The sequence below is a fragment of the Perissodus microlepis genome, chromosome 18 (genome assembly GCF_051167445.1).
Source record: "Perissodus microlepis isolate ML-2025 ecotype Zambia chromosome 18, ASM5116744v1, whole genome shotgun sequence".
Taxonomy (NCBI): Eukaryota; Metazoa; Chordata; class Actinopteri; order Cichliformes; family Cichlidae; genus Perissodus; species Perissodus microlepis.
Window position 1 is genome coordinate 1021707 of NC_140478.1, and position 14575 is coordinate 1036281.

At 42.4% G+C, this 14575-nt stretch overlaps 1 protein-coding gene across 2 annotated transcripts in view; it reads left to right on the forward strand.

Moving 5' to 3' along the window:
• LOC146366441 (cadherin-6-like) overlaps positions 1-13491 on the forward strand; it is a 55171-nt gene extending 41680 nt beyond the window's left edge. The window contains exons 10-12 of one of the 2 annotated variants that reach the window (XM_084911809.1): positions 309-426; positions 3152-3403; positions 9290-13491. In XM_084911809.1, the coding sequence (XP_084767935.1) occupies positions 309-426; positions 3152-3403; positions 9290-9834 (915 nt within the window). In that variant the 3' untranslated portion in view covers positions 9835-13491. Of the gene's footprint in view, positions 1-308; positions 427-3151; positions 4304-9289 lie in introns of those variants that run through there. The other variant, XM_084911810.1, reaches the window with a different exon arrangement.
• Positions 13492-14575: the final 1084 nt, after the last annotated feature.

Sequence of the window (14575 nt, forward strand, 5' to 3'; positions counted from 1 at the left end):
TACCAAAAAGAAAACAGCTTACTTCCAAAGAAGGAAGGTTCATTAGTGCTGCTGTTAAAGTGTAAAGCAGCAGCAAAAGTCTGAATGGAGGTATCAAGTATTTGTTTTATTTGTTGTGTGTGATTCGGTAAGCTAACCACTGTTTCCTGTTCTTTTTCAAAGTGCTGTTTAATCGACTGCTGTTGCTGACAGAGATATTGATGTAGCACAGGCAGCAATGAGCCTGATCATATCTAAGCTGCTCACTTTGGCAGCTTTACAGACTCCACCATGATGCTCGTGTTGATCAATGTTGATGTCTCTGGCAGCGGATCCAGACAGTGAGTGCTGTTGATGCTGATGAGCCATCACCAGGACACAAGTTTGCCTTTAGTCTGGCTCCAGAGGAGACCCACCACAGAAATTTCAGCGTCAGAGACAATGGAGGTAGGTGATCTGACACAATTATTCAAACTTGATTCTTAAGTATTATTTACTTAAATTGCATGAAACAAAAACTAAACCAAAATATTTTAGTAATGCAGGAAAAAATGCATAAAAACAATTTAAACGAATATAATTAACTTGTTACTGATGAAGCATTTCATTTTCTTATAACAGTTGTACTGAGAGACATACAGTGTAGGGCTCCTTGGGTTAGCCGCTCAGTCTACACCAAGGACCAAATCATATTTGTTCTGATTACTGTTGAATCCACATTGCAATTATGTGAGTGCACCAAAGAGCTTTACTTGACATGCCCACATCTGCCTCTGCCTCGGCTTGAGATTGATGGTAGCTGGGTGAGCATCTATCAATGCAGCACAGGTTGATTGATGTTAATCGCAGATATACATTTGCACAATAGATGCTGCTCTTCATTGCATGAACACAGCCACCACCAAGGGAGCCAACTCAGATAATGCGCATACATCTGTTGAAGCAGAGGTCTATACTGACTTCATCATAACTTACTGCATTTTAAACCAGTGTTTAAATGGTTTGACTTATAACCCTTTACTCGAAACCATAATTCAGTCAGGCAGCTCATACTTGAATTGTTTTTGGCAGAACACAATTAAAGTTTGGCACCTATCATTCACAGCATTTGCAATACGCATACAAATTGTGAATAATTAAATACCCCCATGAGGGTAGAGATAGATCTTAATGTGATGGAGAGGCCAGCACTGCAGGGAGAGATGGGAAAATGTGCAGCTTAGATCAATGTGAAGTTTTTCTATCATTTTACACAAAAGTTCTGATCAGAACCGGTGTTGTTTGAACACTGGTGTCTGGTTTTGTACAATGAAATTTTGACAGCAGTCTTTTTCGCAGCTGCATATAGAATAAATGAAATAAACAGAAGAGAAAGGACCAGTGAGGTTGAAAACTGGCCATTGGTAAGTTGTTCGAGTTGGATAGTGTAATTAAGAATAAATAAATAATAAAAATTAACAAAAGTTACGAGAGTGCAAAACTGAGGTGCAAGACAAACCAAATGTGACCATGCCAAAGTAAAGCTTATCAAAATGAATGACCAATAAATGTAACGTGCAGTAAAGTTCAGGCTTTCGAAGCCCTCAGAAAAAACGCTGTTTTATCATGTGACCTAATGCTGGTTTTCCAGTGAGTACAGAGCTTGTATTTACAGTGAATACAGGTGACAAACATGCTACTGCTCAAAAAGCTCTGAGCATGGTATGGTCCAGTCTCGATGGCAATCGCTCCCAGAAATCGCACCAACGTCAGCTCACCACTTGCCGTCTCGTGGAATCAGAAACCTGCACACAGGGACAAACAGGTGAATACACCTCCCAAAAATCCAGATAATGACAAGAGTTTTAGAGGAGCTCGACTAACTGTGGTTAGAACAACAATCCAGCAAAGACTGATTCTGTGCTGCTTCCTGATAAGACTGCCCAACAAGCTCATCATCACAGGTGCGTGATTACCATCAGGTGTTTGCATCAGAAGGGGAAAAACTCCTCCGGTCCCGACCATATGTGTGAACCACTATATTCACACAAAGCACCAACTGGTCCGGAACAGCTTTAACTGGGAGACATTAAAAACATGAATTTTGATGTTAGTATGCAGTTTTAAATGAACAGTTACAGAATCAGTCATGAAAGCAGGGCCCTGATAAAGCTGGGAGGTCGTTTTTTAAAACTCTGTCCGAAGAAGAATGAGACGAGAGCCACACCTCTTTGCCAACCCGGTAGGGTGGGAGCAGCATCTGGCAGCGATCAGCCAACTGTTTATTTTGTTACTTGGGTCGGAGCGGGGCGGCACTCGTGGCTTTCCAAAGATGGCAGAAACTCCGAAGGTGATGCTAGACAAATGGGACCAACTGCTTACCCTCTGTGGATGGTAGGAGAGGAGGCTGGTAGCTGAGTGAGGTTTCGAAGGGGAAGAGGCCAGTGGCTGCTGAGGTCAGCAAGTTGTGGGCGTGTTCGACCCACGCCAACTGGGAGCTCCAGGGCTCCAGGTTTGGGGCAGGGATGATGGTCGTAGCAGGTGGGGAGTGTAGTCTCTTTCAGTGACCTACTCACGCAGTGAACACTACTGCCAGTTCATGTGCACATGTGTTTAGGGCACGCCCTGGGATCCCATCCCCACCAGTTGACTTCTTGATGTCGATGTTAAGCAGGTTCCACTTAACCCATTAAACCAGTGGCAGCACCTGTCAGATTCACTGGTAGGAGTGTGAGCGATAACGGATGGGTTGTTCAATTTGCATTTCATATTTTCTTGTAGCAGCAGTAATCCCTCCGCTCTGCAGCTTTTCTACAATGTCATATTCTTTTTGAATGTCATCATGTGGTCAGAGATTAAAAAAAAAGTATTAAACACTTTTCTAAAAACAATAAAGAGTTATCTTATCTTAAAACAGCTCATCAGAGATATTTATTTAATTGTCAAACTTTTTGCACTATGAATATCTGTCCATCTGTCCCTACTTTATAGCTCCTTTGGCCGAAGTTGTAAAAGCGATTCCTGTCCATGCTTTGTTTCAACAGTGAGGGAGAACCTGTTAGTAATGCCTTGTTGCACCCACATTTCTCCTTGCACCCTGGTATTAGTGTTTTTCAACCTTCTATTGTGAGAGCACAGTGTCACGCTGCAGGTGTGCCATGCTGATCTTCTAACAGAACCTTCTCTAACTTAGATAACACTGCTGGCATCCTGACTGGCCGAGCCACCTATAGCCGCCTTCACAAGAGCGTCTACCTGGTTCCTGTGGTGATCACCGATGATGACTACCCCATGCAGAGCAGCACTGGCACACTTACTGTGAGGGTTTGTACCTGTGACCATGAAGGCAACATGGAGCTGTGTAAACCCGAAGCTCTGAGTAGCTCGCCTGGCCTCAGCACAGGAGCCCTTGTTGCCATCCTCCTCTGTGCCATCATACTCCTCTGTAAGTATGACTGGATATGCAAACAGATGTATATCCTGTATTTATATATCATAGTTGTACCATATCATACCATCTTAGTCCTTCCCCAAAGTGGAGGGCTGAGGAATTTTCAGTGACTTTGTTTACAGGAACACTCCGTGATTTCATCCAATCAGAACATTGAGATTGAGAGCAGGGGCAAACAAAAACCACTTACAGTTTTGGTGCAGACACAATTCTTTTCCCCGGAGACACCGTTCACTGTCCTTAAAAGAAAACTCATAATGATCAGAAGTTGTTGCTGTAAAGTTAACATAGTTCAAAGACAGACCACAAGGGGGCACTATCTGTGTCTAGATTAAGATGTGAGCTACAGTGTAGAAGAAGAAGCAGATATACAGGTATGAGAGCTAGAAAGTGGTGGTATACAGTTGTTCTTCCTGCGGGCTAAGAATAAATAAGAAAGGCATGTAGCAGACCATAAAATGACTCATTCTTCATAATTAAGGAGACAAACAAAACAAAACTGTGTTTGTTGCTGTAGCTCAGGAGACAGAGCAGGTCAAGTTTGGCGATTTGATCCTTGGCTGTCCAATCTACATGCCAAAATATCCTTGGGCAAAATACCAACTCCAACCTCATCAACTCCCATCAGAGTGTGAATGTTAGATGAAAAGCACTTACAGAGAAAAACATAAAAGTATGTGTATGAATGTGGGCGAAGTGAGAAGAACACACACTGGGCACTAGGGCACACTAAGGAGCGTACACAAATATCAAGGCTTGCTTCTATCCAAACTTCTAACCCACCACACATATAGTCGATTTTTGTTGTCAGTCCGTTTGCAGCACCTAGGCCCACTATAAAAATCTTTCACATTAAAAAATGTTTATTTTAAAAATCGCCACCGTTACAAGTGCATATAAATGGTAAATGGCCTGCATTTGTATAGCGCTTTTCTAGTCCATAGGACCCCAAAGCGCTTTACACTACATTCAGTCATTCACCCATTCCACACACACATTCATACACTGGCGATAGCAAGCTACATTGTAGCCACAGCTGCCCTGGGGCGCACTGACAGAGGCGAGGCTGCCGGACACAGGCACCACCAGCAGGCAAACATGGGGTTAGTATCTTGCCCAAGGATATTTGGCATGCAGCCAGGAGGCAGCCTGGGATCAAACCACTGACCTTCTGATTAGTGGCTGACCTGCTCTGCCACCTGAGCTACAGCCACCCTACAGCCACCCATATAAAGTGATGATTAGGGCTGAAAATCGAGAAGTTCAATATCGATCTCACTATTGGTTCCATTTGCACTTGTGCTACAATCAGCTGATTTCAGTTCATGTGTAGGGTGAGGAAAACAGTGCTGCAGTCTGCAGCATGGATATGGACATTGTCATTTTGTGCAATACAAATAAAAGTGCAATCACAACAACAACATGCTACACAACTCTGGCTTTTTGCAAGCACCTGCAGAGATAGCATGCTAAGGCTAAGCTAACCAAGAATCTAGAGCAGGGGTCGGCAACCTGCGGCTCCAGAGCCGCATACGGCTCTTTAGTCCTTATACTGCGGCTCCGCGTGGTTTGGGAAAAAAAGTATTTAGCTGAAGTGTATTTTATTTATATTAGTTCTTTTTTTAACTTGTAGTTCCAAATTGGAAGATTATTGTGATATTGAAATATAAAAATAAAATTATATTCTATTATTTTTTCATCGCTCAAAATAAGCGTCACACTGGCGGAAGCCGGTGTAGCCGCCGAAACGCCGTGCGTTTATCGAGACTTTCAACCCCAGGTAGGCCAATTATGGATCTTCGGATCCACATTATGTCAGCAGCTGTTCTCCACCGTGAACTTTGTTAAAAACAAACAGCGCTCACGCCTCACAGACGACAGCTTACAGTCCTGCGTAAAGATGAAAGTGACTTCGTACAGCCCCGATTTGCAGACGCTGTGCGCAGAGGTTCAGGAGCAGAAGTCTCATTGTAAACATATCACGGCAGACCCGACGATGTTTGCATGAACACGCTTTACAGCATCTCTTTATTGACCACTTTTCACACACGGTTGCTGTACGCATACAGCCGGCGCTGCAGACCACGCCCCGCCACACACATTAACCTGGTAAAATACATATTTAGGCAGAATTTTGCAAATATCTATTTTTCATCTTTTAGCATCTTTTTCCCAGTTATTTTTTAAAAGTCAGGTCAAGGCTCCAAAAGCCCAAAGGAGATATGAGGGGGGTGGCTCACAACAGTTTTTGTTTGCTGGATCATTTTAGTTCAGCTTTCCTTTTGTTATATTTCTTTAAGAGTTCAAAATGTGTTAATTACATAAATATAATGTAATTTTCTCTGTAGCACTTCATGGATTTCATAAGCAACACACCTTAGTTGTTCACACAAAGCATAAAAGTAAAAAACAATATATACAGTGTTATCTTCATTTTAGATGTCAAAAAGTATTTGCAGCTCCCAGAGTTTTCTTTTGCGTGGAAACCGGCTCCAAACGGCTCTTTGGGTGTTAAAGGTTGCTGACCCCTGTGCTAGAGTGATGATAAAGCTAACAGGAATGATTCACAGGTCAATTTAAAGTGACAAAAATGAAACAAAATAAACAAAAACTCCTCTGAAAACAGACAGCTACAACAATTAAAGAATTGTGAAAAAGCAGCTGGTGTTCATGGGAGAACTTTCAAAGACTTCAGAAAGCCTGGGGAACTGCTGCCAACCACCGACTTCAAAATGACTCAAGTCTTGCTCCTTGGAAGCCAGATTTTGCACAATCACACATCCTGAAACCCGCTTGTATGTTTCTTCTTATTCTTTGAGCTCCTTGAAAGAAATAGCATGAAACAAATCGTGATTGTTGAGTAGAAATCTCCACACTACAGCTGAAAGGAACGCCAGGCTTTATGTATAAACTCAAGGCACACTTTAGGTCGTGGGCCAAACAAGAGAAACATTTATTGAACACACTAAAACTGTTTTTTAAACATAAATATGAATAAAAACAGACAGGAATATTATTCCAGATTAAATAAATTAAAAAAAAATTAACTATTTTGCTCTTCATAAAAATATATCCTGTCAAAATTATGCAAGTTAGAAATATGAACATGCAGCCAAAACCCCCAGAAAAAATAAATGAAAGCAAACACAAGGTTGGAGCCGCATGTAGACGGAGCTGGGCGTTGCTTCAGGAGTGGAGCTAATAACCTGTGCGGGCCATTCAGTGTCTTTCCCTGAGTGTATCATTACACTGCAGCTCCATCTGAATCTGCACAGGTGCAGCTCAGCAAAGTCCGCTGACTTGGTTCAACATTACTTGGCAACAGGGAAAGTGAGGCAGGCAAGCTGCACTGGTGCATTTGTGACAGCTTCACTTGAAATGCCTTCACCGCATCATACATGTCCATGAACTGACAGGTTTCCTTGCTGAGCTCAAAAACTCTATTGAGAACTTTTCCCCAACTCAGCCAACGGACCTCTGTATGAAAGAATGTCGGCAAACTCTGAATCTATTTCCCACATAAAAGACTGAAATTGACGGTGATTTAAACTCAGATAAAATGTACGGTCTGCGTTACGGTGATCATTACATGCTCCATTTTTAGGACTTTACCACACAGCCTTTCCTGGTGTGTGATGCAGTGATATGCTGTTAACTCACCGGTACAGTTCTCCTCCTGCATCTTTACTCACATCCTGCTGACTAGTCCGCTTTTTTCACTGCACAACACCGGCGCTCCATCTGTTGTAAGTCCAACAAGTTTGTCCCAGGGCAGTTTCATGTCAGTTACACTTTGACATACGTTTTAAAAAATGTCTTTTCCTGTCGTTGTGCCGTGCATTGATTTAATGTTCAATATTTCCTCTCCACGGATGAAGATGGTCAGCTGTGCAGTGTCCATCATGTCTGTACTTTCATCCACAGCAAGAGAGTATGCAAGAAAGTTTTTGCTTCTTTCACACAGCTGTGTTCTTAAATCAGTGACCATCTCACAAACCCGATCAGCAATCGTATTTCTGCTCAGGCTCACATTTGCCTAAATCTGCGTTTTGTCTGGACACAAGACGTCCACAGCTTCATCCTGCAGCTCTTCAGAGCGGTACCGGGCTGATTTGGCTCCTGCTACAATAAAACTTGCTTTCACAACAGCTTCACTTTGTGATTTTGCTCTGGTGAAAAAAGTCTGCTGAAATGTTAGATTCTACTTTCTGTAGTTTCTGCATTTAGGTTTTTCAGCTTATCCTGCCGTTTTGTCTCGTAGTGCCGTCTTAAACTAAATTCCTTCATTACAGCCACATTAGCTCCACTAATAAGACACACGGGTTTACCAGCATGTCTGTAAACACATATTCAGTCTCCCACTGGCGCTGAAAGGCTCTGTTTTCAGAATCAACTTTTCTCTCCACCATTGTGAGCGGCTAGCTTCGCAATCCGGTCGTTAAGTGATGACGTGACGAATCCTACTTCCGGGCCTAAAGTAGTCTGTGTTTAATATGGCTTTTGTGTTGTTAACATGTTTAATGTTTTGTATTTTCTTCTATTTAATCTCAAAAAGCTCCTAAAACAGTCAGTGATCACTGTTGACCTCCCTCGGCTTTTATTACCGCTAATCATTTATTTAAGCTCAGTTTTTAAAACCTTGGGATGTAACTACAGTCCAGCCCATGCAGCAGTATATGAATGACTAACCTCGTATTGTGGATGGATTATCTCAGTTGTTCTCCTGGCTGAAGTTTGGTCCTTTTACAGCATCCTGCCATGCGATTACATTTGTTCCTGACCACCGAGAACACTCACGTTAACTTTTATCAAGTGGAAAAAAAAGTTAGCTTGTTTATATTATGCTAACATAGCTGTGTCGCTAGTGGTCACGTAGCACATCATTATATACCAGCTAGCCAAACTTCAGTAACCCTACAAACGTCACTGCTGTTTAGTTTTCTGTCTTCATTTATGTTGGACGTGATAACAGAGCTGTACGTTTGAATTTGTTTCCAAAACCCCGCAGTCAGGACATGCTATATTGTATTTAGATAGAAGCTAGTGAGCTAACTTCCTGCTAACTTCTAACTCCGTTAAATGTCATAAATTCCGTTTTCATGGATGCCTGGATGTTAAACTCAATTGTTACACCTGGTAGAGCAGAACGCTGATCATTTTATTAAAGATGAAAGACTTTAGACAGTTTTTCAACCCTCAGTAATGCCATAGTGATCGTTTGATATATGGACCTGCAGCAGAGTTTAGGCCCAGACACGGCTAGTGACGTCAGACTTAACGACCGGATAACAGAAGTTTGACTTGATTGAGCTGGGAATGTTCCCAGTTAGCCTAGCGGTCAGCAAGGAGGCTGCAGCGCTGCATTATGGGATCTGTAGTTTGTATATTATTAGCGCCTCATATCGCCGGGCCATGCATAACAATAATAGTACATCTATATAAAATGATCTCGCGGGCCGGATATAAATGTACGCCGGGCTGGATGTGGCCCGCGGGCCTTGACTTTGACACATGTGTTCTAGCCCATTTTAACTCTGTGTGAATGATGACAGGTATATCCTGTTTAACTGCTCACTTCCTTGTTTAAATCACACCCAACTGCTTTAGGACTGTGAGAGGCAACAGGGTGCCTACCACATAACAGAGTCTGATTTTACCAGTAGATAAAGGGCTTCATTTGTTCCCAGATCTCAGCAACTATTGTGAACAATGTTCATCATAGGGCATAACAAAGAAACACAAAGTGACCAAAAATGAGATCATTTAATTAAGCAGCAGTGGTCCTTATATCTGTTATCTATGGTGGCTGGTTGTTTAAATTCATGCTCCACTGGGACACGATTATAATCTAATCCTGCATCGTTGTTCTCTTTTCTACAGTGGTTGTGGTTCTATTCACAGCATTGAGACACCAAAGGAAGCAGGAACCTCTTATTATCTCCAAAGAAGATGTCAGGGACAACGTGGTTAGCTACAATGATGAGGGTGGTGGCGAGGAGGACACCCAGGCTTTTGATATTGGCGCCCTGCGACACCCAGCTGCTGCAGCTGCCTCTGATGAGGGTGCTAAACAGAGGCGTGACATCATCCCTACTGATACTCTGCTGTATCCAACAACTCGCCACCCTGCCCCAGCTCCCTCCGGCCTGCTTATGCCTCCAATACGCATGGCTGCACGTGATAATGGGGATGTATGCGAGTTCATCAACCAGAGAGTGATGGAGAATGACTGTAGCCCCACAGCGCCACCGTACGACTCACTGGCCACGTATGCCTATGAAGGAGCGGGGTCAGTGGCCGAGTCGCTCAGTTCACTGGGCTCGGCTTCATCCGAGGCTGAACAGGACTACAACTACCTGAGTGACTGGGGGCCCCGTTTCAGGAAACTAGCTGACCTGTACGAGGCTGAGGACAGTGACTTCTAACAGTTACACCGTCTGTGTCAAAGATGAGTTCAGGTGACATTTAGACCATTGCAGATCTGAGGATAGCAACATCCAAGCTACTAAACTGAGAGAGTTGCCTCTTAAAATTGCTCAAAGAAAATGTGAGCACTTGAGCACACACAGACTTCATATAGAACCCAACAGATGTGCTGGTAGGTGCGAATGCCTATAAAGTAAAATTTGAGATCACCAGCTAACCTTTGATCTGTCCTCACTGCACACCCGTCCAGAAACAGTTTATCAAGTCATTTTCAAAGGGGATAAAAGTCTTAAATCTCTATTTTTGGAATCTTATGTAGAAATGTTAATCAACTATCACAACGGTGAAGCCCAAATATCTTCAGCTCTAATCATAGGAAACTTTCAAAGACTCGTGGCAGGCCTAAATGAGGTTTGAGTTCTTTTGCTTTCATTCTTTCTTTCAGCTAAGTGCCCTTCTGCTGCCCTGCAAACAGAACAGTGGACGCCTGTTGGCTGGCTGAGAATGGAGGGGTCGACTTACTCCTACATGATTGTTTGTCTTTTTTGCTTTCTTGTTCTGGTGGCAGAACTGTGGTTGAACTCATTATGCTGGAACTATAATCAGTTGCATCTTTAATTTCTCCAGAGTCTTTTCCTATTACAAAATACAAGTTTATATAACAAAAAAAGTTGTCGAGTAATGTTTTCTTTGACAGTATGCTTTATAGTTTCCATCATGTACATGGAGAGTCCATGCCTTCACAGCAGGGGTGTCACTCTTCATGCCACGATGGAGAGAATGATTGAAATCAAACAAAGCTGCAGTCACCATATTTTACATGTAATGTTAAACATCAAATCTCCAGGAAAATAATCATAAAGTATGGCTACAGACAGGCGCATTCAGCAGTCCTGTACATCTCTCTCAGGAGCTGGTGAAGACTCGGACACTCTTAACATCAAGACACAGTTGAACATAAACCCTGCGTTACCAACTGTATGCTAACACATCCACCATACCAAGAACACTGTAAATAAGATGCCTTGTCCAGTGTGTAGGATACAGGGGGATCTGTTGTCAGAGATGTGAGTGCAGTATGCAAAAATATGTTTGCATCAGTATAATGTAAAAATATTGATACAAATAGAGAACATAGACAAAGACCTCTTAAATACTCTAGAAGTCTGCTTGTGTGATGATCTAGAATGAATGGTGCTGTACAGCACCATAGTGCCGGGGTTACTAATACATGCTCATACGAGTAACCCCGGCACTATGGTGCTGTAACCCAGAACTCTTCAACGTTTTTTTCCTGGAGACTTCCATCACGTTTCGATCAACGACTGTAGAAGGTTTCGATATTCACTGGTGATCACAGCGACAGCAGCCGCTCCTCTGCAGCCTGTATTTTGATTTTAGCCACAAAGCAAACAATGGTAGAAAATCTATAACAGCAGCCTCCTGCAAGCTTCACCTTTAACCACCTCAACCAGATGGAAGTGTCCGACTAACATCTAGTTACCATTTGAAAGCATGCACCAGAAGGAAGCGTGTTGATGTAAATTCTTAACTAACCCATTAGCATGCATTAGCAGAATGCTATTGATTTTGAGCAAAAATCACTTATAAGAGTAATGAAAGTATGTGAGTCATTCTGATGTGAACAGAGAATTTAAAATGGGGGCTAATATTTAGAATCAGAGGTAAATAACAAATTACGCTCCAATTAGCTTCATTGAGAACCATGTTGGGATCTCCTGCTTCTGCACCCTGACTGAGCTGAAGCCAGTTTCTGTAAAGTGGAACAACCAGGAACTCAAGACTCCAACTTTTCTTTACATGGGCCAAAACAGCAGGGAAACAGCCTTACAGTAACATCAAGAAGTTCAAAGTAAGCATTTAGCTTGTCACCAAAGTGTCAGTGAGACAGCACAAATGAAGGAATTTCACTTTACGGGGTTTGTTACACTTGTATTCAAATCAATGGTAACAAACTGTTCCAGGTGAATTTGGTTCAAAGGTGAAAAGCAGCCCTGCTTCAGTCAGCAAAGCCCTCATGGGTTTTTTGGTGACTGGTTACCTTGTTTTCAGTTTCATATCTGTTGTCGTCTCCTCTGTAGTTCATAGTTTGATTATGATCAAAATGTTTTTGCCCAAAGGTCTTGTGGCACAGATCTCACCCACTGGTTTTTGTGGATGAGAAAAAGGAAACCAGTTTGCCTCCTTCACTGGTTTATCTGCTTGCTTCCTTCAGCTTTTGTTTTTAAATGCTGTAATTAATAGGGGTGCAACGATACACAAAATTCACGGTTCGGTTCGATACTTTGGTGTCACGGTTCGATACAAAAAAATGTTCATGCCTTTTTAATTTGTCATTTATTAAAATTATAAATATATATTTTAACTCAAAAGTACAGTTTTTAAATTTAATGTTGCTGAAACAACAAAGTAATAAAAAATAAATCTGATGGAGAAATCCCTCATCTTTGGAAAAGAGAGTTTATTACAGAGAAATGTCTCTTTCCAAAATAAAAGCTATACTATACGCTTCTTCTGGGCTATATTCTCAGCAGCATATTAAACATATCAGGTCCCCATAAGGAGAATCCTGTGCTAACGGCTGTCTAAATGACTCGTGTAAAGTTTGTAGCATGCGTGCTTGTTGTTTTTGTCTGCTTCCACTTGTCTTTGCACTAGGATGATGTCGGCGTAAATGTGCAGTCATATTCGTTGTGTTCCCACTAGTGCTGTCAGCGTTATTCTGAAATGACGTTAACGCCACAACACGGCAAATCTCCGTTAACGAGCTACCGCGGTTCGCCCCGTGCGTGGGGCTGGACGGCGTCAACACGTTAACGGGCAAACTGCGCTAACACGGTAGTTCCCACCCATGTAATTGAGCATTGCGTGGCACATCCGACATACTGTTTTACTTTAGTCCATGACGCGCTTACCTTCAGGGTCATACGTCACATGAAGAACAAAATAGTTCCAAACGCCAGATCTGAATGAGGGTGGGGGAGGTTCAATTTGCCATGTTGCAACGAGCTTAGCTTCTGTCTTGCTAGCTTGCGCTGCACTCAGTGGATCTGCACTTGACAGTGCAGCCTAGGCGGAGTAGTCGAGCGCAGATCCACTGAGCGCTCAACACAGACAGCATCGTCAGAAGAAAAGTTGATAAAATAAATTTAAAATGTTGTATTGTTCGATACATATGCGTACCGAACCGAAAGTACTGTATCGAACGGTTCAATATCGATACGAGTATCGTTGCACCCCTAGTAATTAAGTAAAACTGGGGCAGTGAATTTGTCATTAGCTTTAGTCACACTAATTAATGAAGCTGAAGGTGAAATCACAACCGCCAACCTCAGTGATACATGTCATGATTTTATATCAGGAGTTTTGTATTGTGTGTCTCACTAAAAGTATCAGTTTGTTCCAGCTGTGTTTCGTGACCCTGCTCTGCTCTGAAGGCTTAAAACGAAAATGTCCACTTGTTTTTCCTTTGGCTCCGTATATTTACAGGACACGATGATGATATTCTGAGAAGGGAAAAACCTCAAACGCCACCCAGCTTCACTGTCTGAAACTCACTGTGGGCAGTCTACTCTCTATATACGATGATGTATTACTGCTTTTTTAATTTGATGAAAATAAACTTTTGTATTGAAGCTTTGGTCTCTGTCTTACACTCCAGTAATTTCGATGCATGATTACTACAGTCGTTTTACTAAACACTGCTGCAGACATTTCTTCCAAAACATTTCTTCTGGAAAGCAGGACAGCCGGTGTAAGCAGAGAGTCACACTTCAGTGTTTGGACAATTATGACATTTTTGTATTGAGATTTTGAATAAAAGTGGCTGTAACTCCTGAACAGTTTATGCAAGACTTTTGTTAGACTTCCTAAATTTAAGCTGAAAGTCTGTACTTTATATATTCTTTAAAATCCACTGAGGTTATCATCAACTTATGGACGGACTCTGCAATGTTTATAAAAAGTGATTCTAATGAGCATGGATATCAGGAAAGTGATCAGACTCGGATGTAGCGATGGGAGATTTGCTACAGTTTAATGGTGCACAGAGCGCTGTTTCAGGAAGGATGTTCAACAGAGTGGCTTTATTTTAAGCTCTGAGCTGATGAACTCTGAGGACAGCTGGGCTCTGTACGATGAGGCAAGTTCAACCCACCCAGGTTATCTGTTAGCTGTTTCCACAGGAAAATGAGGCATGGAAACTTTAGGATGTTTCTGGAACTTTTAATTAACTTTTTCTTGTCGCTTCTACAGGCGGTTAAAATGTTCTTGCAACCTGAAGTGTAAACCGCGTTAAAACCCAAACGTCCTACGAACGCACAACACAATCACTTTACCCTCCCGACAGGGAAACAGAATGGCACATACCACCTAAATAAATCTGGCATTTCTAAAAACATATTGAAAAAAGCAGTTACCTTCTTTTAACAGCTGAGTGCAACAGAGAGCTTGTGCTACGTCTTTGACCTTTTCACTTTTGCAGAAACAAGAGCAAGCTGGGCTGCTGTGGCCAGATTTGGAGAAAGTGGAGTAGTGTGCTCTTCCAGCCCCTAATGGTTGTACCAGCACTGACCTCAGAGGCTGCTGACAACATTACCCAGTCCCCAAGGCCACTCACACCGTCCTCATGAAAAACATACACCGTCTGTGAAGACCACTCCGCCTCTCCATCAGTGCAGGACAGATGGGTGCCTGCAAACCTACCTGTCATCCCACAAC